Raw genomic sequence first — 25,874 nt, 5'->3', positions numbered from 1 at the left:
TTTGCTAGGCTTATAATTACGTCAGTCTTATTCCTATCGCAATGAGTAACGTAACGATAAAACATATGCAAAGTTAGATAAAATGAAGACTAATGATAATAAAGAATCGAAAACAGTGGGCCCATTCCGAAAGTCGCACGAGTTTAACGCGTTAAACGAGTTATGGCAACTGGCCGTGCCATAAGTGCATCCGTGCGTTTCGTGAGGTTCATTATGCTGTCCCAAAAGTCACATTCCGTGCGTCTCGTGCAAGAACGAGATTCACCAAACGCACGGGTCAGGAGGCTGGTTTGTTCAGTGAGAATCGTCTGCTGCCTGCAGACACCGCGGGTGCATGATGGCTTCAAACTGCACTAGTTCGGGAATTGTATTATAATTTTAACAGAGAGCGGTATGAAGCAACATGCCCCAGATGAGTGTGCCTCAACTGTTCTTACAATGTGATTAAAATGAGTAACAGTACCCGCAGTAGTGTTTATTTCTGTCAGAAGGAAATGCCTTCTGCTGGACGCCATGCGGAAATTTTTTATAAACAAAACGCTGCGCCTGTGCTTTCGTCTAGAGCGTCCCATAAGTCTGTAAAATAACTGGTTTCACCAGATTCACGAGCCCAGTTACTTTCGTTCGATTCGTTCGTTTTGTTATGACTTTCGGAACGCACCCAAGGGGGCAGAAAAGTGCTTAATACTTTTTACAACAGCATAACCAAGTATCAGTTTCGTACCATGGATCACAAAATCGACATACTTCATTTTTCGTTTCTGTTACCATGCCTGCTAAAGAAGAGGTGGGCCTATCTACATCCACAAGTTCCTTCTTCTTGGCAGCAAAATCCTTGCTGGAAAACGGCGTATTCAACAAGTTCTCCACTCCACCGCACAATCACAATCGTTTACTTCCATAATGCACTTCACTATCACACCACAGCACAGGGACGACAGCCTGCTTTTCAATAGATAAGGAAAAAAGATCCAAAAGTGGGCACTGCTCAAAGGAGTGATGTTTCGGACTCAGAGGGCAATATATACTTTTCAGATTCAAATAAATTCCCTATTTCGTAGAAAAAAGAACTACAAAATAAAATATAAAAGAAATGCTCGCTAATTGTAGAGAAATATCCAGAAATTTCTTTCAAATGAGATGCAAGTGCTTTCTTAGGGTAGTGTAAAAGCAAATCTAACATAAACAGGCTTTTTGTACGTTGTTCGAAGAGTGTTTAAATCACAGACTATGTAATTAAATTTAATTAATAATATTTGGTTCACATTTGACATGAGATTTGTAAAACTAGTTCAATCTTCAGCTTTCATTAAACATTTAACTTTTAAAAACTTTTTGCACTTGTTAGCTCAATTACTACCAACTGAGTTCAAACATAAGAAAAAAACAGAGATCTTAATATTTCTGATGTTTATGCTCTCCTACAAGCGAAAAACAGAAACAAGCGTTTAGCATATTAAGGTATATCTAGTTTTCCCGTTTTTAGGTTTCTCCTTTTTCCCTGTTCCTGGAAAAAACCTCCTTGAAACACCACCGGCTCAAATTTCCTTTGCAGCCAACCATTCATTCATACCAGACAACACTGGACCCCCCCCCCCTTTTCTTACAAGACCTGTGTCTCACCAGTGAAACCAACCCAAGCATAAAAAGCTATATCTCGCACAAGTTTAAAAAGTCGTTTGGAAGTTAGGGATACAAATAAAACAAGAGGGCCACTGTTCGTGGTGGTTGAATTTTCTCAAACTTTTCACATCTAACGTCGAATTCGTCCCGTTGGTTCAACCATTCGAATTTATATTTATGTTTTTGTTATAAATTAGTATTAATAATATCATGTAGATCCCAGAACAATTAAGTAGTATGTAGCATAATTTCGGAGTTTAAACGACACCATGGATGTCCAGAAGGGGCAAGGGACCCTTCCTGGAAAATGAATGTCAACCATAAAATGATATATTTCACACATATATTTTAATTTCAGTCACATCAAATTATGTTAATTATTGTAAGGGCGACGCAGAAAAATGTTAACTTCAAATTGAATTAGTATCTTTTGAGGAGGCAACTCTATTATGGAGGAAATATACCTAGTTTACCCCAACCCCTGGAAAAAATACTTTGCCTAATCCTCCCTGGTGGAAAGAAATACTGAATGTGTCCATGAACAACACTTTTTCTAAACATGAGGTTTGCAACGCTGCTGTAAGCCTCTGGCCATAGGTTTACACACGTAGGGATTTGGCCCAATCTTCTCCATCCAGTCCAGATACACTAGGCCTAGCCCCTGCTCATTCGTGGTTAGCAATTTGTAAGGCAAAATTCAGAAGGCTTACAACTTTTCACAAGCAGAAGGCGGGAGATCCCATGGCCGCCTGGTGCTGAAGTGTTGCAATCTACCAAACAGTATCTTGAACACTGGTGTTGACCCAAGTTGAATTTTGAAGTTGTTTACGAATTTTGCCATATAATTGCATACATTTTACTAGAATTAATAAAGTGTAAGTGTACATAAACGCTCCGTGCCTGATTCCTGCTATTATCAAAGGAATCTTCATGAAAACCACCCACCACAAGGGGCAAGTCTGCTTTCTGACTTGTCTAGCAACAAAAGCGGAATTCCATAGATGTTAACTTCATCAGAAAATGTTAAATCTGGTGCAGCAAATGCTACAGCTTGCTGTCACCCAAATAATTTAGTTAGAAGAAATATGTTTTTATGTGAATTTTGGTCAACATAGCAAATACTCTCTGTCATTAATTAAATATCATCTTGACATTTGGGGGGCGGGTTTGCCCCCTAAAACAGTTTTTTTAGCTGAAACAGAAAAACATGTGTTTCTTCCTTTGGACCCCTCTATACACCTGCCAAGTTTCATGGAAATCGGAGGGGGACACAGGGGTCAGATCCCCACTCCAATTTGTCCTCATCTTAACATTTGAGGGGGGGGAGTTGCCCCCTAGAACAGTTTTTTAACCGAAACAAAAAAACACATATTTCTCCCTTTGGGCCCCTTTATACACCTGCCAAGCTAATATTATAATGTTTTATTTTAATTTTTAAAACTGTAAATGTAGAACAATTGTATAATTTTTGTATAATCTTTCTATCTTGTTAAATGTGTTAAACGTTTCATCCTCACATTTATTTGTGTTTCCATTTCCAATACATTCGAATGAATACATATTCTTTTCAAATGGCATTTACAAAATCACCTCTGACATTTTATGTTAAACAAGTAAGATTATTTTTGTGCATGAGTGTGTTAGCCGATGAGTAGCAAATTATTTCAGGAATAACACTTGAAAAAAAAATCTTGTAGGACTAACTAATGAAAAATTTCTTTGCAATCAAAGATTGTAATACCTTTTAAGGTGTGGTAATATTATAATGGGATTGAGATACAAAACTATCGGATCTGGTATTTCGGACCTGGAATTTTCGGATCAGGATCCAGATCTGCAATTTTCGGATCCGGATCCGTTTGGCCATCCCTACTCTACACATAGTTATATGACAACTCCTACTGGTCAGCAACTCTTAACCAGTCAATATAAATAGCATATACTTGCAGATTTTTATTTGAATATGAATATTGTGAAGGTTTGTGCACAAAAACATATACTTTGAAAACCTGCTTTGTTGTAAAATTTTGTTTGCTCATTATGACCAACATACAAAGGCTGTCACAGAGAAGGTGAGACAGATTTTTTTCCTGGCTTGGCAACACTGCCTATGGTTTTGGCACTTGTCCCATCGTGTAGGATGACTCATTCTGTTTCAGTAGCACGTTGTCACATGTTGCGAAACCACATTAATGAGCAGCTGTGTTGATTTACGTGGAACGTGTTTCATTTACTCCTCCAGGTTTTTGTGTGTAACATTGCTTTTCGCGATGCGTATTCAAGATGAACAGTGACATGAAATAAAATTTTGTTGGCGTTTAGGGAAAAGTGTTGTGAAACATATGCAATGTTTCAACAGGCATATGCCAATCAAGACAGACTGAGTAGAGCCAGAGTATTACCAAGGAGTCATTGAGATTCTGCGCCAGCACGTAGCCAAAAAGAGGCCGCATTTGAAGAACTCCTTCATATTGCACCACAATAACTCACGCTCTCATACTGCGCAGGCTTTTCAGGATTACGCGACGAAGAGAAAAATAGAAAATTTCCCACATCCAGCATACAGCCCGGACCTTGCACCCTGCGACTTTTGGCTATTTCCACTTTTAAAGGCCACTTTACGTGGTCGTCATTTCATGACGAACAAAGAGTGATCACTGCTGCGCAAGTTTTCTTCGGTTTGTTAACGACGAATTTTCAAAGACATTCACAAAGTGGCAGGAGCGTATGGACTTTGCTTAGCTGTCAATGGTGCCTATTAAAAGATGTTGATTCTGAATAAAAATTTTGTGGTTTGTAATTTTTTGTTTCATTTTAACGATTTTTATAGGGGTCCATGTACATGCTTGTCTTTTAACTGCTACGCAGTCACGACTTTTTGACCTATTGCGCTCATTTTGGTCTCAATCGGCAGCTACTGAACCAAATTTTCACCCTAGTACATTTGCTAGCCAATGGAGGTCGCTGTTTTTCTATACAGGAATTAGTCTCACCTTCTCTGTGACATCCTTTGTATTTACATCTTACACTTACCTGTAAAGTGAATCTTCATGCCTAGGTGCCCTATACTGGTGTATTTCCTATGAGACTAAGACTGCAACCAACAATAAAATTGCCATTTTTTCCCAGTTCTTTTCAAAGTGGGGTGCTTATTACACTCATTCCACAGTAGTCTCTCTCATGATTTATCTGGATTATCTTCACTTTCTTCCATCTTGCTCATCACATAACACAATTCTAGATGCTTTAGAACTGCTGTAAATTCAATGTGTATAAACAATGGCTGACAACCAAATGAGAATGAGAACTTCATCACAAGGAACTAAGTAAATACATTGGTACACAGTAATATGGTGACAATTTTTTCTCTTTTTCTTTTCTAATGATGAAAAAGAAACTTTGGCTAACCATGTGCAATATTGTCTTTGAACAATGACAGAAGAAATGTAGCAGTAGCAGAATTTTTGCTACAAGCTACTGCTGCAGTTACAGTAAGGTCAATATATACTGAATGGTCAAATGCTGGTTACTTGAACATTTTTTAAAATTTTCATATTTTTGTTGTTGTAACTCCTATGTAAGAGTAGTTCAAAACAGGCATTGTTCTTCTAAAACTTGACTTCATTTAGAAATGGTGGCAATTTTTGTTTCATGACTTGTGGTATTTTTAGCCTTTGGAGACAGTTGTGATAATTATGATAACTCAGCTAAGAAAAATGATAGAAAGCTGGGGTAGAAAACATTGTTTTCAGTATATTTCAAGTTATATTTTATGTTCTGTACCTTTTGATACTATATCTAATGCAAATGGCTTAAATTTAGGGCCAAAACCAAGTTAAGTTTTAGATAAGTAATGCCTGTTTTGAACTACCCTTGCTTAGTGTTACAACAAAAATATGGATATTTTAAAAATGGTCAAGCAATCATTTATTATTATTATTATTTTTTAATATCATCATGTGGTATGGATTGACCCAGTAGTACATCTACAAGTCGTGTGCTATTTCTGAACACTTGACTGTTACCAGTAGCTGCCTGTTCCTCCATTCCCTATGAAGGCCAGTTGACAGTTTAGATCTATACTTCTGATCAAAAATATTTTGTGTAAAAGGAAAAAGTCTCATGTTCAAAATACCAAATAAAGTGTGAAACATTGTGGGCAGACTAAGGAAGCCTTCATACCAAAGTGACAAGTCATTTGGTAATAAACCCATGCGTGTTCCACAAACTAAACATTTCATTATTTCTCAATATGGAATTGAGAACATTTTGCTTCACTCCCAGGGAAGTTCCCTCCTCATGGTCTCTTGTTGTTCACGTGTCAACACCAATCAGAGCAGCAAGGGCAATATGGATTTTTATGTCTTGAGTTCCAGAGTGTAACGGTGATGACTAAATTATGAACTTTTCCCCGTAAAATTCTATTCCTGTCATCACCTTTACACTACGTAAAAATTTACCTCTGAAAATTTCCCTCTCGCCGAATAATCCCTTGATGTTATTTTGCTATTTCGCAAAAGTACTGATGGAGGTCACTGTAATTGGCTTGTAAACCTCCTCCTTCTCATTCGGAATGAGCAGTCTACACTCAGCCTTTATCATGCAATTTCATTACAGGAAGGACATGCTTCTCTCTCCTGGCATGCGAGATCTAGTCGTGTACATCAAAAAATGTTCTTTTTTAAGTTTTGTAACACTTGCCGCGGACTTTTGACAGAATGACGTGTTGGTGCATACTCTGTAGAATCGACAGTGTGAATCCTGAACGACACTTACAACCAGCAATGTACACTTAAGTTTCAACCAGCCTTTTTAGGATGATGTTCGGCTGCAATTTCCCTGCATGCAGTTGAGTCAAGGATGGCTAGTATGTGCTAAGAACGAAGAGCGAGCGGAAGTATGCAGAACAACGAGATGCTGCTAGCCGATGTTTTTGACTGTTCCAATTCAACTCAAAGTTGTCGATGTTTACGCTACAAGTTTTGAAAGGAAGGAACTGTTCTTGAAAGGTATGTACATTGTGGAATTCTATAAGTGCACCAATAATAAAACAAGGGTTGTGAAACTATTATTTTGAAATTACGAATGCGTCGAAAACAAGCAATAACTTACAAGCAAGTCCCAACTACCAAGTACCTTCCGATCTGATTCTTACATGGATGTAAAATGAACAATATGTAAAATGCATTGATCATGAACCTTCGTTGAAAAAAAACAAGTTTGTTACGCGAGTGTGTTGCTTTGTTATCAAGTGATCAAAGTCATAAACTTGACTTGCACAAGTCTTTCCGCCAACTGAGAATTACGAGAGAAATTAAAAATGAACTTTATCAGTATATGCAATGACAATTAACGATACGTACCTCTTGTCCCAAATTACCGTGATGTTTGCTATGATAAGTTTGAGTACCTACACAAACGAGCATCTAAAGAATCGTATGTAATTGGCAGAGATTAAGTCATGTATATTTTAATGTGTTGAGTTGTGGATTTTATATTCTAACTTTTTTTGCAAGATTCTTTTAACTCGTAATCAATTGATGCAAAATAGTAGACATCCATTTCTTTTAAATTCATGTATTTTAACATCAAAATTATTTGATGCATTTGAACAAGTAATATAAACTAAGATTTTATTGTAGTGTATAATAATATGAATCATCTTGATCTGCCAAGAAAGGAGAAAATATAACTATTAAATCAACACGTCTCTTTCAATCAGAATTTTTGACTATTACATAGTACTTAAGGGCATGATTGAGGAAAATAACTTCTCTAGTTGTTAATGTGGTAGCTTACATTGGATTAATTAGCAATAATTCCGTTACAAGAACAATTTGTATATGTTTTTTCTTGGTTGCAGTTGCATTCTTATCCTATGGGTTCATTTCCAGGTTTCCAGCATTTACACCTTCCATGACCAAGGAACGATGTTACAAGAACTATAATCTACCAGCATTTTTCCAGAGCAAGTTCAGTATTTTCTGCCAATATTCACAACACATCACTCACACCTTCTCTTTTCTCCCTCCCCTTCTCTCCTTTCACCATGAATTAAGAAATTAATATGACAGCATGGAATTGTTAAGGAGCAATTAACATGTGTGTTAGAATTTATTTAGGGCTTTCAAGAAACACCATATCCTGGTGAAGGATTCCAACTATAAGTCCCTAACTATTTCCTGCATTCTAGCTGGAAAACCAAATTTCTTCAGGCTGGCCGATAATAAATCGTGGGGTACAGAATTGAAGGCATTGGCTAAAACAAGCCAAGTGGCAATCACCTCCTTGCCATTCCATTGGGCATTGTTAATTACAGCTTGGATGGTGTAATTGTGCTCTATGCATCCTTCAAATGGTCTGAAACCTTTTTGCAAATCAGACAGGATGGAATTCCTGTTGCAGACCTTTGAAGGCTGTAATATTATTACAGTATTTCCTGTCTTGGGTGTTGGTAAAGCATCAGACTGCCATGCAGGTGGCCCAGGTTTGATTCACAGGGTGGGTGATCTCAAGTGGAACATTTCTGACATTGTCCTTGCACAGGGCAGGCTGGAGTTTACCCACCTCCAATAAATGGGGTGCCTGGGAGCAACTCTGGGGGATAAAGACAATTGGAGCATACAGTTATGGTCCCTCCCTCCACATCTCCCCTACGTGCCTTCCTGGGACAGAGCAATGAGCACAGGGTAACTTTTACCTTTATATCCTCTCTCAATTAGACATGGACATGAGACAGGAGTGGGAATGAAGTCCTACCAAAGAGAATATTTTCTACTTTCAGATTTCTTTAAAATATTAGAACATAGAAGGCAAGCATTAGAAATGATCAAGCTGCAGATAAGCTGTAACACCTAAGGATAATAAATTCAGTGACACATGGGACAGACAACAAGAACATACTACAACATTCATATCTGACTTCATCAACTGAGTAACAGCATACTCATGCACTTATGCATGTCCATATTTTGTTAGTAACTAACTAACTCTCTAGCCTTCTTAAACCCGAAGGTTTATGGCTTCAGCAATACAAGCCTTCCGTCTGTCTTTATCCTGGGTAAGATCAATCCAATCTTTTCCATCCATACCAATTTCCTTTAGGTCCATCTCAACGCTATCCTCCATCTTCATCTTGGCCTTTTTACAGGTCTCTTACCATCAGATTGCAAATGTAAATTAAAGGAGACAGCTGTCTGTGCTAACCACTTCACCATGGAGGTTGGCACATGAGTTTGAAGAGAATGACACACAGTTTGTTAATATCAGAGCACTGGAGAAACAGAACATTCTCTAAGCTATGCTATGTGGGACAGTGTCCTCAGTGCCACATTTATGATTTTTTCGGGGGCTATTATTTTGACAGTGATATTAGCAGTGGCACAGGAGGTGAGGTTTCTGCAAACCCCCCCCCCCCAAATGTTTGAATATGGGGCACACTATTTTAGAGCAGGATGTGCAGCATTAAATTTTTACAATAACATAATACATAACTCTGTACTATCAATGTAAAAAATAATATTCAAGAAAAAAAAACATTTTTTACAAATTTTATGGTTATTTTCACTAGTTTTAACAGATTTTTAGAATATATACAATTCAGGAGCAGATAAGATCTAAACTCCATGTTTGTTTTGCACTTACTTAAACAGTTTTTACTTTCATATGAGAGAGCTAATGTAGACAAAAAAATACCCTCTCCCCATTTCTGTGCCACTGATCATTACTATTTCTTTCCTGTCCACATGATTGCATTGCACTGACATTCAATGCATTTGTGCATTATGAAGAAAGATTTTAAAGTTAAAAAGTTGGTAACTAATTATTTTTTTCACATTAATTCATGTTTCTTTCCTTCACAGATATTCATTTTTTAAACATACTATACATTTGTTTCTGTGTGTTTCAATGTTTTAAATAGAAAAAAGTGAAAATTGAGTAACTGTGAAAGTGTCGAAAGAAAATTTGAAATTACAAGTTCATGTTTATTGCTAATTTTGATGCCTTTTTAATTTTATAATGCCTATTTAAATAATTTTTGGTGCCTAGTTGCCTGCCTATTTTACAGGTTTTTTGTGCCTATGAATCTGCCCCTAGTTATAATCTACATGAATTGATGAATACTACAGGGAAAAAGAGAGAATTCTCTGATCCAATGTAAAATTCTCTGACATTTTATAAGCCACTCAATTTTCCTGATTTTCCTCAGTTTTCCACTTTGTAGCTACCCTGCTAGTGTTTCTACCACTGCAGACTTTACTTCTTCCAGAAAATAAAAATCCTTTTGTCATAAAAGTTATTTACCTATAATTTCAGGACATGAAAATACTATTTTGAAAACATGATCAACAGAATAACTACTTTCCTTTTTTTGGTATTATTCACTATATTAAATCAAGCAACAGACAGAGTAGCCATATGGCATTTCTCTCCTTAGCACAATGAAAAAATCTGCTCACAGGATATATACAGCACATACATACAAAATTTAACAGAAATTTGAAATGAGATTGGTACTTAAAATACATTAGGTAAAAATGACTAGATTCTTTATATCTATACATTCCTCCACTTTGCTATTGACGATTTTTTGGCTTTTGTTGTTGTATGATCAACTTGTTCTTCTCCCTAGTAACTTTAGTTTTTGGTGCCGGAGGAGCATTTTTAAACTTCTCAAGATTATGTTGTGGGATTGTGACAGGACTTGCTACACTGCTGCTTCTAGCTGAAAAGTGACAAAAAAATATTGTAAATAAAATATTCTGAAAACTACAATATTATTAAATACTGTTATATGTACCTGATCTGTGCAAAGTTGTTGTCCAACAGTATACATATCAATTCTCTTAATGCTAATCATCTTCAAAAGCATTTATAAAAGGTAAGATACAAATGAGAAAATGGGCACTTTCACACTGAAGTGAGATTTAAGTGTGTTAACATTCATAATAAATAAAAATAAATCATTTACGTAAATAAGCAATGAAATAGGCATTAAAAAACAAAACAGCTCTAAAAGCAATATAAAATGAGATATTCTACCATCTTTGCAACTGAAAAAAAAATAGCTATTTTTAAAGCTGCATGCAATACCTCATACTGATCACACCAGTTGAATCTAAAAGGTAGATCATATTTTTTGCTTGTGAATTAGGCTTCTTTGTGCCAATTTTTTAAAAAATATCCATGTTTGAGCCCATACTGAAAAGAATGTGTTTCTAAGCAATAATTCTTTTATTTACACACACTGTAGGTTCACTTCCCAACATCTTATTTGACCGCCCTGAAAAATTTCAAAGTCCGGAATTCGTAAATTTGGCAGCATAGTGCTTCAGAGCCAACTAAGAGTAGCCAACTTTGCAACATTTCTTCTTCCTGAATGAAAACGCTCGTGATTTTTTTTTTCATTCTTTCACATCCATAAAGTAAATACCCTAAAGCAGTAATAAAATATATGAGTAGACAAAAAAATGTTAAGTAGAAATACGAATGTTGAAAATATTTCAAGATTCTTCGTTCTGAATTTGAAAATAGAAAAATGTATGCACATTGTGAAACACTGAACAGGTTCTCATCCACCTGGAAAGAATTGCGGTCACATTTATATGCAAGAAGGCAAATTTATGATGATTTTATGCAAAATGTATAGTAAAGATACCTTGCACAACACCAAACGATTCTGCAAAGTGTGTCTTTTCCTTGGTTCTTGGCGAAAAATGGTTCGAAGCTCCGGCACAATGTTGCTTCATCTGAGATTAATGTGTTTTAGTGAGTTTTCTGTTAGCAATCTCCTGGAGTAGTTGGTTAGATGACAGCACTTTCATTTCTTTACTGTTTTCGTCAAGATCGAAACATCGTAGGTTCAAATCCCACCCTTTCCTTATTATTTTTTCCTTTTTATTTACCGAGTACGAAGTGTTCTAATAACGTAATATAAGATTATATGATATTACTGTAAATATTTATGCGATGCATGCTCAGTGGCGGCGATTGGGTTTCAAAACTGATGGGGTAAGGTGGGGGAGGGGGGGGGCAAGGACAGTTCCTTTCCCTTGGTAGATAATGTTAAGCATAGTGCGGGGTCATCTGCCCCTCCACACTCCATAATCGTCGCCACTGTGCATGCCTCAAGTAATGCTACTACTAATGCTTTTAATCTTTCAGTGATTGGCAGGATTTTAGGAAATACTTTTCCTTTCATTCAGCTGTTATAAGTTAACACATATTAAGAACTTACATGTCAACTTTCTCCATCCGGAAATGCTGGACATAAATCGCATAAACATCAACGGAAATATCCAAGAAACGTAGATAAGCATTCTCGTCCAAAGCCGTTTACTTCCCGAAAAAGATTTTGCAAAGAAGTAGATTTGAACCCATGACCTTCCATTCCATAAACTTGTAACGGTATATTTTGTGCTTTTAAGCTGATTCTCAGCAACATACACAATATACACAACCATACATTTTTGAATCCTTGTCCCGAGGTTCAAAACTTGCAGTACCTGAAATTCTGTGGATGCTAGTTTAGGCAATAGACACGTACCTCTTCAAATTACAACTTAATGCCCATTTCCTTTTAGATATATATAGGTTTATTCATAATATATTTACAGAAATTAATTCTTGGCCGTTATTCACAGAATTACATTTCGGTGTACCCTGTCCCCCCTTCCCGAAGAGAGTGTGTAGACTCATGTAACCACTGGCTCCACGAGTAAAAAAAAAATATAACCCTCAGTACCAAAAAAGGTGGCTGAAGGTATGTGTGTTGTGTACCCGGTTTCCCACATGAAATAAACTATTGGAATAATGTGAAAAGAGCAAGTGTGTGTATTAAAAGAAAGAAAGTTAACATCCACGCCGTCGGTTCACATAATAAGGAAAGAAAGCTCGCCCAGCCGCTCCCCTCAGAGAAAAAGATACCTCTTACATTGCTGTACTCCGCCAAACATCTGAGGCCGACTGCTCCCCTGCCCTTCCTATTTATAGGCCCCGCTAATGACCTAAACCGTTACTGGAAACTTACCGCTCCCCCAACGGCCAAGAACCCAAACGTACAGGAATACATAGACATACACAATTTATAACATAAAAAGGATCCAGTAATGATCGCATCATTACATAGTCCCCCCTTCCTGAAGAGAGAGATATCAAAGTTCTGTAACCTAGAAAAATAATAATAATATACACAAAACACTTGTTCGCAGTTTCTGTTCACTACAAACACACTTTCATTAGAACACACGACACTGACAGTCAATGTTCACTCTAATTTTGTCCACAAGTGTACTTCGAGATCCGCGATCTTCCCTCAGCACTGGAGCTGGTTAACCCACGTCGATTCTTACCCGCTCAGCATCTCTTCCATCCTTCCTCCTGGACCAATGAGAGACAGTCTCCTGGAAATCCATCCAAGTCACCAAGGCTGCTGGTTCGATTCCCGGCAACGCCACTGCTCTGCGCTCCTGCCGAGATCGGAAGTCACCGCTTCGACCGGTTTCCACATGAATGGATCGAACTGGCTCTACATCCGAAGATGTCACTGCTATGCCCGACGCTAGAACTGCATTCACTCGCCACCGAACTTCGACTTCTCGACGAAATTACGCGGTAAAAAATACGCACTAACTTTGCATTACTTTTGTTGACTGCGGAACGAAACGTTTGCACGAGTACTGTATGAGGTATGAGGTAGAGAAAATAAGTGAAAGATAGAATAAGGAAAAGATAGATAAGTCCCTATGTACAATATTTACAAAAAATCTCCCTTTGAAATTAGACTAGAATCTGTTTCTCAGCTTGTAACGCATCTGGGATATATCTTCGTCTTGCTTCTCCAGGCGAAGTTACGTGCGCTCTCTTTGCAGAATTGGGTTCGGCTACTTTCCTTGCAAAGTCAGGTGGCGAAGAATAAGGCTTTAACTGGTCACTGTTGGCTCTCAATATTCTTCCGTCCCCGCTGTGTTTCATTTTGAAAGTATTTGCCGAAGTTTGCTCCACAATTGCGTGTAATCCAGAGGATTTCCCCGAGGATTCACTGGTTTCTCTGCGGGCCTTACCAGAGATAGGATGTTCCTTAAGCCAAGCTTTATCCCCCACCTGAAACGTGCATTTGCGGCGTTTCCTATCACAAGCTTCCTTCTTGGCATCTTCCATCCTGAATTTCGTTTCCTCCTTACTTGACATGAAATCTTGCTTATTCCTGTCATATTTTAATACGCAGCATGACTGGCACGACTTACAATACTGGATAACGTCTTTAGTTAGGCCTATCCAAGTGTATTGTTCCCTAACCTTCGCTAACGTTTTCAATCTCCCAGGATGACAAGCGAATGCATTACCATGCAACGACACGAGAATTTGCGAACGTAGAGAAGTAGGTGCCCATATTTTCCCTTTTCCCTTCTCTTTGTACTTCTCCGTAGGCAAATTTCTCCTAAGAATTCCCTCGTTGTCGAAATACAAAGATTTGGCCTGGGTCTTCACCTTTTCCTTGTACTTCTTCGTTCCTTCCACCTCCTCATTCCTTGTAACCCTCGCTACGTCAGCAAGAAACTTGTCTTTCATTTGCTCGGAAATGAGGGAGGCTATGTCCAGAAGCCTACGTGGCTCCTCAGAATTATATTCTTCATTTCCCTCAGTGGCAGAGAATGGCAACAATGAAGAATCTTCCATATCTTTACTTTCAGAGAGACGAACCATGGGCAGTTTTGTGCTCCGAAGCAAATTTTCCCTCTGTTTCATCCTCATTTGCTTCGCACTTTCTGCAGTACACAAAGCGCTGAAATCTGCAACTGAATTCTGCACAGTGTCAGTCGAACATTCAACACGGTCAATCATGTCCTCAGTTTCGGGGTGTGGTTTGCAATTTCCCATCGTCGCGGTTGCTTCAGCAACAGTTTCATTTCTTTCCATCGTCGCAGTCATCGTCGCGGTTAGCCCAGCTCCAGCTTCCACAGTCGACGTACTCCCCTGCTGCGAGAATGGAAGCCTCTTTCCCACTTCCCTCTTCTCCGCAGAAAATAAATGAATGACGTTACTGTTCTCAAAACTGTAGCCTCCCTGCTTCAAATGTAGCGATATGCCGGCCTTCCTTATGAACCCACGACCTGCGATAAATCCCGTGAAACAATTGCGCAGAACGACGAATTTATGCTTAAATTTCATCCCATTCAAATGTACAGTAAGATACATTTCCCCACATGATTGTACAGAGCCTACTGCCAAAGAAATATTAATATGTTTATTGTTAATCTTATTTCCTTGTTTTTCCAGTTCTCTTGCGATCTCAACAGACACGGTGCTCACAGACGCACCAGAATCCAAATATAGCGAGAAGTCCTTTCCCTGAACCTTACAGGTGACTAACGGTTTTTTGTCGCCAGAAGTGAAATTTCTGCAGTTGCGTATTTCCCTATTCCTCCCCCTGTTTTGCTTTCCTTCTACGTGTGCAAGAACCGGAGTTATCTGTTCTGGTCTAACGGTATCTTCAGAGACAGCACAGGTGGCGCCTTTCTGCGAACCATCATACCCCCTTCTCCTCGTTGGTTCTTCTGCTCTCGACGGGGTTCCAATATTCCCGGAAAGGCTCAAGCGGTTGAAAAGACCCGGATTTATGGCACTCATTGATACTTCTGTTCCCACGCGGCCGAAAAGGTTCATTGTCCCCGAGGCTCCTAATTGCCTTGCGACACTCCCTGAAGTTGACGCTAGTGGTAAACTGCTATCTCTTAGTTCAGGACAATAGTACAGAGCTTCTGAATACAATCTCTTTTGAATGTCCATAGAATGGGTTTCCAAATCTTTGATTGTTGCGAACGTTCTGTTGTACAAGTGTGTTCTGAATTTAGGATGGGAAAATTTCAAAACATGCTGGATGACCTCCTCTTCTGTCCCCCGTTTCTCCCTCATTGCAAAAAGCTTCCTGGTGTGTCGAATAAATGCAAGAAGAGACTGGTCTGGTGACTGGTAATTGTTCTGAATGATCCTTGCTTTCCGAATCATAATCGACACTAAAGAATTCCTCAAGAAAAGCCTTTTCGAATTCCCTAAAAGTGCCGAAAGGTCTCGAAAATCTGAACCAATCTGCAGCGATTTCCTTCAACGAAACCGGCAATATTCTATAATAATTCTATCTAAGAGAAAAGTATCCCCAATTTCCATGATTTCCTGATAATTGCGTAATTCATACAAATAATCGTGTGGACTTACATCGCCGACATTTCCCTTAAAGATCGGAATGTTAATGTTGCTTTTTTCCAAGATTTTGTTCATTTTCTCCTCGCCCGTCCTTGCCGAAGTTCCTTGCGTAAGGTTTAGAGAAAGTCTCTCAAGTTCCCCAACAATATCTTCCTCAGGCATTCCCTCCAAGTTCGCATTGCCTAGCAACTTGCCAATGAGCTCCCTGTCTATTTGAATTGCCATTTTGTCTTCTGTTACTTTCTTTCCACTTCGCAATAACATACGCCTTCAGTACTTTTCACAAAAAGATATCCCTGACTCTGAGCCCCCAGTATGTGACGGTATATTTTGTGCTTTTAAGCTGATTCTCAGCAACATACACAATATACACAACCATACATTTTTGAATCCTTGTCCCGAGGTTCAAAACTTGCAGTACCTGAAATTCTGTGGATGCTAGTTTAGGCAATAGACACGTACCTCTTCAAATTACAACTTAACGCCCATTTCCTTTTAGATATATATAGGTTTATTCATAATATATTTACAGAAATTAATTCTTGGCCGTTATTCACAAAATTACATTTCGGTGTACCCTGTCCCCCCTTCCCGAAGAGAGTGTGTAGACTCGTGTAGCCACTGGCTCCACGAGTAAAAAAAAAATATAACCCTCAGTACCAAAAAAGGTGGCTGAAGGTATGTGTGTTGTGTACCCGGTTTCCCACATGAAATAAACTATTGGAATAATGTGAAAAGAGCAAGTGTGTGTATTAAAAGAAAGAAAGTTAACATCCCCGCCGTCGGTTCACATAATAAGGAAAGAAAGCTCGCCCAGCCGCTCCCCTCAGAGAAAAAGATACCTCTTACATTGCTGTACTCCGCCAAACATCTGAGGCCGACTGCTCCCCTGCCCTTCCTATTTATAGGCCCCGCTAATGACCTAAACCGTTACTGGAAACTTACCGCTCCCCCAACGGCCAAGAACCCAAACGTACAGGAATACATAGACATACACAATTTATAACATAAAAAGGATCCAGTAATGATCGCATCATTACAAACTAACGATCCCCCAACACCACACGGTTCACGTTATTTTATGCACTCGGTTCGGATCCCACTTTAAACTGTAGGTCCAGTCCCGATTAGCCTTACTATGCATGAAGTTAACTTAAAACATCATCTCCTTCTATGATACTGTAGTCGGCCAGCATCCGAAAATACAGTTCTGCTTCGCGTAGTGGCCGCGGTGGCTCAGTCGGTAACGCGTCTGACTACCATGCTAAAGGTCCCAGGTTCGATCCCCGGACGGTTCAAATCCAGGAACTTTTCTAACGTTGGAAGCGGCCCCGGCGCCCACCCAGTGTCGAATAACATGGGTACCTGGGGGAAACCCTGGGGGGTAAAGGCGGTCAGGGGCATGATGCTGATCACATCACCCACATTCACGACCGGATCAAGAAAGTGTGGGGCGTTACCCCCACACCCCCTATACGCCTTCATGGCGTGGTGCTAAGCACAGGGGAACACTTTACCTTTACCTTTCGCGTATACCAGAGTGTAATTGCATTTAATATTGTGACTAATTTTACTTTAAAACTACAGCTTAAAGCGATAATAGTGTCCAGAAAAGAACGTCAAAGTAGATCTTCACACAAAGTATTTTAATCCATTGCCCAACATTTCAGTTAAGAATAATATTATGATTTTCCATTGACCGTATTTTCGATTCATGGTGAATTTGCTAAATGGACCATGACAAGAAATCTAAATATGCAAGTTTTACTAGTAAATCCATTTAAAATGCACGAAACAACAGGGGAGGAGAAAAATAAACCTCAAAAAATAAGTAAAAATGCAACAAAAACTGTCAAAAATACTGACAAATAAACTAAAAGCAAAAAAAGGCCGAAAAATGCAAAAAAAAAAAAATGTAAAATAGAAAGTGTTTTCCTTCTCTAACTGAAGGGAAATGGACATGATATCAGGTTTAGCATTGTTTTTAAGGGTCAGAAAAAAGTTGATTTTTCATCAACTTCCGGACCCTAATTAGTAATTATGACCATTGAAAATGTTGGAGGTAGCTTACTTAAAATTTTCTTGCTGAGGGATCGTATCGTCCCATATCTCCACTTCATAATATAGAAAAACATCAAGTTCATATTTCGAAAATGACTGAGTTTTCCACCACGAAAATATGTTTTTCATAGTTTGAAGTTCGTTAGTATTATCTTTCAAGGTTTCCATTGTTTTAATTTCACACATATTTTATATTTCATACGTTCCTCTCTCTTTTCATACAGTCTTTGGAAAAAAGCTGAAGTCTCTTGTCACACAGGGTCTGGTTCAAATGACTCCATTTCGCTCTCCTGTTCCTACTTTAAACAAACAACAAAATAATTCGTAACTAAACGATTGCTTGTTCAAAACACGGAATTTTTACACAATTTACAAAATTTGACAAAACAACAATAGATATGTTCATCATTTTTCCTTTCAGCGTTCCTCGATTTTATCTGAATTTGTTTCCTCATGAAAATTGCCATGAGGAAATTATAGATATGACATTATGTGTGAATTGGTTTCTTCAAACGGGTAGCAAATTTTAAAATGAGCTACCTGGTTAAGAGGTAACATGCTTGATTCTTACGAGGGAGGTCGTAGGTTCGATTCTCCACCTAGGCAGGATTTTTTTCAGGAGTACATCGTTGGGTGTAAAGTTTATCCACCGTGCTAAGAAGTTAACATTGGTCTCTGTATTTCACGAGAGGAAAAGAAATAGTAAGAGAAAGTCATTTCGATGATAGGAGGAAGTCACATGCCACGTGGAATGCGCAGAATCAAGTTACATAGAGCTAAGTCTGTAATGGTGCTTTCGAATATTGTAAAGTTAGTGCGGAAAGTTTGTTATATCTGATACTCGTACTTTCTGTTCAAAGAAGACAAACATCTTAGATACAAAGCAGTGAGGAATTAATGATCATTATGAGGTTTTGAATTTTTTGTTTGTCACTCACTATATAAATACTTATTAGTAGTTTCTTATCGAATCGGCCTCCGTCGCAATAACCATTTACTTATGTTAATTGGCGATTTACTATTATTTTTAAACGCATGGTAAGATGGTGGTCAGGGGATTGACAACTGTCATTAAGAAGAAACGGACATAAAATTACAAATCTTAGCAATTTGAACTCACTAAACGCTCTCCTTCGTTACAGTACTGCACTACATCACTACTTAACATAACTGTCTATCTTTTTTTAGTATATCGAAATCAAATAAACAATATTTTAGGTGTCAGTGAAGAACAAACAATACATAACTTAAATAACATTACATTTTGCATCCTGAATACATATATGTGATTTGTGAATTAATCATGATGTGTGTGTTAACACAACATATGAACGATAACTAAAAAAGAAAAGTTTTAACTTTAAATCCTGGAAATCTCAAACTTCTAAGGGGAAATATACGCAGAAGGGATGTCCCTCAAGTGTGCATCGGATTCATTTTTTAAATATTCTAATATCAACGGTATCTGTTCAGCAAACCAAAAAAGAAAAAAAAAGAAAGAGGAGAGGGTGGGATTTGAACCCGCTACCTTTCACGCTTGATGAAAAATAAGGTTTGTAGCACCTAACCAACTGCTCTACATTAACTTAATGATGTTATACTCTTCAAAACATGTTGACGTTTATGAAGACTCCCACCTTCCTGTGTTTTAAGCTCATGTTCTCGACAAGTCATGCAAAATATATGTTTTTGAGAACTGTTCGATATTATGCAAGGTATTGTAAATAAAATGTTGCATAAAGTCCTCACAAATTTGCTTCTTTCTGCACAAACGTGATGGCAATTTCCTCCAGGTGGAGAAAAACTCTATTCAGTGTTTCAACCCCCCCAAATTTCAAGTCAAGCAAGCAGAATCATAAATATCCTTCAAGGTTCTTTTTCCAATTTATTATTTCTGTTTGATTGCGTATTATAATAGCGGTTTATAGTTTCTAAGTTCATGGAAAGTGTTAAATTGAAAACCTATCACTGCAGCGTTTCTCGTCTAGTGGAAGGACTTACCCAAAGTTGGCTACTCTCACCTGGAGCTGAAGTGCAATGTTGCTAAGTTTACGATTTTGGGACTTAGAATTCTTTCGGGGCGGTCAAATAAGATGTTGCGAAGTGTACATTAAAATAGGCACACACAGGAGATGTACTACGTAGATTTTCAGCAAAAAATGCAGGCTCGATCAGGACTCGAACCAGAGTCTCTGGCATACCGTGCCACTGCTCTACCACTGAGCTACTGAGCTGGCCTGGTTTCGCCTGATTTTTCGCTGGCGCTGTAGGTACTATGTACAAATTTAAGCAAAAAATGCATGCTTGACCAGGACTTGAACACAGATCTCTGACATACCGTGCCATTGTTCTACCAACTGAGCTACTGAGCCAGCCTGGCTTCACCTTATTTTTCAATGTCACTCTTATACCTGTGTGAAATCATCTGTCAGTGCTACAACAACAGGATCTGTTGCCTTTGAAGCATTGTAGACATCAACATTGCCTGGTACCTCCCAGTGGAGAGGTGAAAATAACATTTTACCTGTGTGAAATCGTCTCTGTCACTGCTACCTGACAGCATAGAAGAGATGTAAATTATGCTGGGAGGAACCAGGCAACGTTATTTCAGAGGCAACAGATCCCATTGTGGTAGCACTGACACAAATGATTACACATAGGTAAAACAACGGCAGCAAAAAATTAGGCAAAGTCTGGCTGGCTCGATAGCTCAGTTGGCATTTCTTGCTCATTAATAAGCTGTTTAATCTTGTATGTGGCTCATTATTTAAGACAATCCAATTTTTAAATGCTATAAAATGCTGTTACAGTAGAACATTTAATGAATTTGTTTGAAGTACATTTCATACAGTTTGTTTATGGCTATAATCGTACTGTTAGGTTCAAGCTTAACTATGATAATACCAGGTACAACTGCATATCATTATGCTACTGTTTAATAAAAATTGTTAATCTTTGTTACAATTTAAAGTGATTTCACACAGGTGCATTGTTCTCAAGTTTGTGTGTGTAAGTAAACCTATATTTATCATTATCACTTGTTAATTTTTGAGCATTTTGCAAACTAATAAAATTTGACAAAAATTGTAACCTTTTTGAATCATGCATTTTTATGATACCATAAACTCATGTAGTGTAGTATTAGTTGCATGTTAGATGTAGATTGGGTAGGTGATCAGATTTGGTATTTACTGGAAGTTGCTAATAGTACATTTTTGACAAAGCAATAGATTTGATCAATATTGAGATTTACTAAATGCCTTGAATTTCTATGTCTGACAGGAGTCTGACGACACATTTTAATATATTTTGTTCTGAAATGCCCTTTTAATGTGTTTGTGTTCATTTCACGCAGACCCCATACATTTTGTACTTTTATCTCTCAGGACTATTTCCAACCCTGGTTTTAACATTAGGCATCAGTTTTAGCTAAGAGAATTGCTTCTCATATCTTGGGATGGGTGTAAATAGACTAAAGTGTGGATGCACCCATTCCAGATTTTAATAAACAAAAAAAACAATACCAAATTGCCTTGCCACTTGGCTATTTGGCATATTATGAGTCAAACATTGACTGAATTGAAGGTATTTTTGAAATGCTTAATTTGACTATTACTATATTTACACCATAGGGAAAAAGTCTGAAGCACATCATACCCTTGTGAATCTTTGTGGTTCCAAATCATTTAGTTATTCATAGACTGGGTACTTTTGACACTTCACCAAAAATTAAGTTATTTATCTTTGGACCCTATCCAACAAATACAGTGGACCCTCGATTTTACGCTTTTCAGGGGACCAAGCTGATAAAACTTAAAATGCAGGAAAATGCAAAATCGAGGAAAATTTTGTAACATCCTGCTATGTTGGAACCATCAAGATTGAATGTAAAATTTGGGGCCTTAAAATCTGTACCCAACTCCAAAAGTACCATATCAGCAATATATCATCTGCACAATATATATTGTCTGTCAGCAATATTATATATATTCTCAAATATACCCAAAAGGCATACCACCACACAGTTTGAGTTTTTTCAGCATTCGTTTCATTTTCACTCCCCCCCCCCCCCCGGAACCATACAAAATAAACGGATCCTTACTTATCATTACTAATTTAAAATTTCCACAGCTAAGCTACCATATACTCCCTATGACACTGTTCTTGCCTGTATATTATGTCTAATATAAGTATTTGAAATTAGGGCGTTTCAATTCGGACACCCGGTATTTTCACTTCCTCATAAAAGAACAAAATAGGAATTTGCTCAAAATTCCTATTTTGTTCATAAGTCTACTGATAATACACATTTTCTTTCCAGATCAAATGTTCAATAATGCACATATATATATACAGGGTGTCATTTTAATGGCGCCCACGAACCACGGAAACGTATAGAGGACATCAAAACAAACAAATTTTCTCAGTAACATTTTTCTCATTGGTGCGTCGTTTTGGCACTACAATCGTTCAAAAAAGCCCGTTTTGCCACTTGAATGCTGGCAACCACACACAACATTTTATTGTATTTCTGACATCATATCCTGTCGTGAAGCGATGCGTTCCAGGGTTGCCAGGAACACACATATTCTGTGAAAAATCACATAGCTACAATCTGCCATATTATGTAGCGTAAAACAGAAACGAGAAAACACATTCTGTAACCTAACAAGAAGTAAAAAAAATGATACGAAAAATAGTAGAAAGAAAACAGAATTCAAGTTAAAGTGGTTATATCGAATTTTGTCTCAGCTTATATGCAAAATATTTGTAAATCTAGTTACCAAGTTGGCATCTACAATTTAGTCTATCCACTTCGTCCTTCTGATACTAGTTTTCTGTGACACACTTAACAGATGACAAAATAGAAATGAAAGAACTCAAAATTCATAATATAATGTATATTCAGAGCATTATGAGACAAGTGGCAAAAATGGTTGAAAATACAGGGATATAAGTAGTAGTAATACATGCTCCCCGACGACCATGTGTTTATCTATGCACCGGATACACATGTAATAGTTGTCAACTGTGAACAGGGAAGTACGTATATTCGCTACTGATTCATCATTAGATTGTTAGTGTGGTTGTACTTGTTTTAGCCGTAATGTTACAACATGAACCTCGGATACTTCAGTTATCAGCACAAAAGTACCACAAGGCATCTGGACACAAACCTGTAAATATAAACCATGCAACGAGATTTGCAAATATTTGACATGGAGTTGGGTGTAAACAGCCACGTGTAAGCTGTAAGTCCAATAAAATTTGTTGTTGATATTTGACATGTAGGCTGAGACAAAATCCGACATTGACATTTCATTTTGAATACGTTTTTTTACCATTTCTCATATCGTTGGTTCACTTCCTCCTTCCCCTGAGATGACTGCTGATCTTCTAGCTGGTAGATTATGATTTTCGGTCTACTGGATGCGTTTCTCGCTTCGTTTTACAGCTAATAAAGTGGTTGGTAGTTTGTCATTTTTCACAAAATTTGTGTGTTCCTTGCAACCCTGCCGTGCGTTGTTTCGCCGCAGGATATGATGTCACAGATACGATGAAATGTTGGGTTGGGTTGCCAGCATCCAGGCGGCAAAACTGTAATTTTTGAACGGCTGTAGCGTCGAATCGGCTCACCAACGAGAATAATGTTACTGGGAAAAGTTGTTTGTTTTGATGTCCTCTATACGAATCTGTGGTCCGTGGGCGCCATTAAAATGATACCCTGTATATATTTATGTTGTATTTAAACATCTGGATCATCCACCACAATGGAACATTTAATTAAGCAATGCAAGGGGCACTCACATTTCAAAGCTGTTATATCTGAACTCTGGTGTAGGGAGTGGTCGAAAAGTTGGAAATGTGCAATGTCTCAAAGTGACAGTAAGTGAAAGTATGCAATATCTTGTTCACCATTATGTTTTTTGCCAGTTGGATTATTACCTCTGTCAGCAAATATTTCTCTCTTCAGTTCAAGGGAATAAGAAAGCACAGCTTTGCATACCTTTGAACTAGTGATGGGTCGTTCCGGAACGAATCGTTCCAAAGGAACGAAACCAGCAAGTGAACGAATCGTTCCGATTCCGGAAGTCAGCTGGAATCGAATCCGGTTTTGTTTTGAGCTACTGCGCCTGCGCCGTTGTCAACACATGCGAGAAACTTCTACAAGCGGCTTCTCCTGTCCTATTGTTCCCTTACTTTTCCGTTATCTGCCTCAGCATTGAAAAGGCACTCCGAGGAGAAGGAAGGGGGGGGGGGGGAGGAGTAGGAGGAAAGTTGTATTTTGCACATTCCGAGTGGTCTGGGCTAAACAGCAGGGACAATGTGAATTCTGTCCTGGCTCAGAGAAAAACGTCCCTCCCGTGTAGCAAAAAATTTCCCTTTCGACTTGAAAATTCCTGGTTTTCCACAACCAAGAAATACAACAATAAGATCGAAAATAAATTCTCCTTACTTTCAGGATTTATCCAGAACTTCTAATCTAAGAGGGTGTAAATGATGTAAAGGCAAATGTAGCACAAAATCAGACTGATTGATTGATTTGTTTTATTTACTTCGCTTTTTGTGCCACTTTTGGCTAATTTGCGAAGATGGAGATCATTTTTTTTTTATTTAGTTTATTTTACTTTGCGTTTTGTGCCTCTTGGCTAATATGCGAAGATGGGGATGAGTGATGAAAGGATGAAATTAATGAATGAACATTCACAAACAACCAAGCCCGAGTGGGAATCGAACCCGGGGCCCTTGGCGTCGCAGGGCGATATGCTAACCACTCGGCCACAGGGTCCGGCATGCGAAGATGGAGATGAGTGATGAATGGACACTCACAAACATCCATGGATTCGAAACCGGGACCCCCTAGTGTCGTACCGCGATGTTCTAACCCCTCCGCCACGGTGGTCGGCTACCAAATTAGATGACTGTGAATAAATTTAAAGTGGGTCTGTTGCGAAAAAAATATAGCCGTGTTATTTAGAGGTGGATAAATCACTGAATCTAGTTAATTTATTTTCTTCACGTTGGACAAAATCTGCTTTATTTGAGTCGTTATTGTTAATTAATATTTTCACTTGAATGTTGTTACACTTTTTAACTCAATCACGATCAACTAAGTTCGAACTGAAAGAAAATACATTTCAGGTGTTTATACGTCACGAAAGGAAAAAGTTAAGTATTATTTAATGCAAGACATCTAATTCCACCGTTTCTTGCACATTTTAGATGTTTCGCCTTTTCCCTTCCTTGGGTCCAAAATTTCCCGTTTCTGGGAAAGTTTCCTGCTGGGGCCACCGCGGTTAAACTCCCCTCCCCGCTATTGAGGTCAGAAGGAACCAACCAAGAAGCCAATAATAATAGAGGGCGTTACTACAGTTTTTAACTCGCTCCAAGCTCTCCAATAGGGTAGCTGTACATTTGAAGGACTAGTCAGTGAGCCTTGGTACGAGTTTTTGGAATCTGAACGAGAATTTGGAGTCGGAACGAATCGTTCCGAGGTTTCGTTCCGACCAAACAGCCTGGAGAGAGGTGAGGGTGCGGGTGTGTTTGAAATGCACCTGCGCTTCGTAAAATCAAATGTTCGCTGACATCTGAATCTGAATCATAAGAACATCGAATTCTAAAAAGAAGCGGACGTAACTATTTATTTGAAGTTGATAAAAATACATTTACATTGAGAGAAGAGCGCAGTAATAATTTGGCATACATAACACTCTAATTTATTAATTATATTCGACGGTTACATTTTTCATTATTCTCCCCCCTTTCCCTCTCATTACACAACCTTTATCAAGAATAGATACAAGGTAAAAAGAAAATATGAATTATGAACCATTCTTGTTGTCGACCTAAAAGAAACTGTTTTTTTTTTTAAAAAAAAAACTGTATTAATATATTTACGTCGACGAATCAATTACACGCAATCGGCATCTTTGAGAGATTTTGTTTTACCACATATTTTTCTTAGCTTTATTTCCATCGCTTTTAGT

At 38.2% G+C, this 25,874-nt stretch overlaps 1 protein-coding gene across 5 annotated transcripts in view; it reads right to left on the bottom strand.

The window, feature by feature from the left end:
- Positions 1 to 9,119: 9,119 nt before the first annotated feature.
- The window catches only part of cos (kinesin-like protein costa), a 181,767-nt gene continuing 165,012 nt past the window's right edge, over positions 9,120 to 25,874 (bottom strand). For all 5 annotated transcript variants that reach the window (XM_083117471.1, XM_083117474.1, XM_083117469.1 and 2 more), the window contains one exon: positions 9,120 to 10,348. In XM_083117471.1, coding sequence (XP_082973597.1) covers positions 10,200 to 10,348 — 149 coding nt within the window. In that variant the 3' untranslated portion in view covers positions 9,120 to 10,199. The remainder of the gene's footprint in view (positions 10,349 to 25,874) is intronic.

The sequence above is a fragment of the Lepisma saccharinum genome, chromosome 2 (assembly GCF_977018435.1).
Source record: "Lepisma saccharinum chromosome 2, izLepSacc3.1, whole genome shotgun sequence".
Lineage (NCBI taxonomy): Eukaryota > Metazoa > Arthropoda > Insecta > Zygentoma > Lepismatidae > Lepisma > Lepisma saccharinum.
This window is presented reverse-complemented; position numbering and strand designations above follow the sequence as displayed.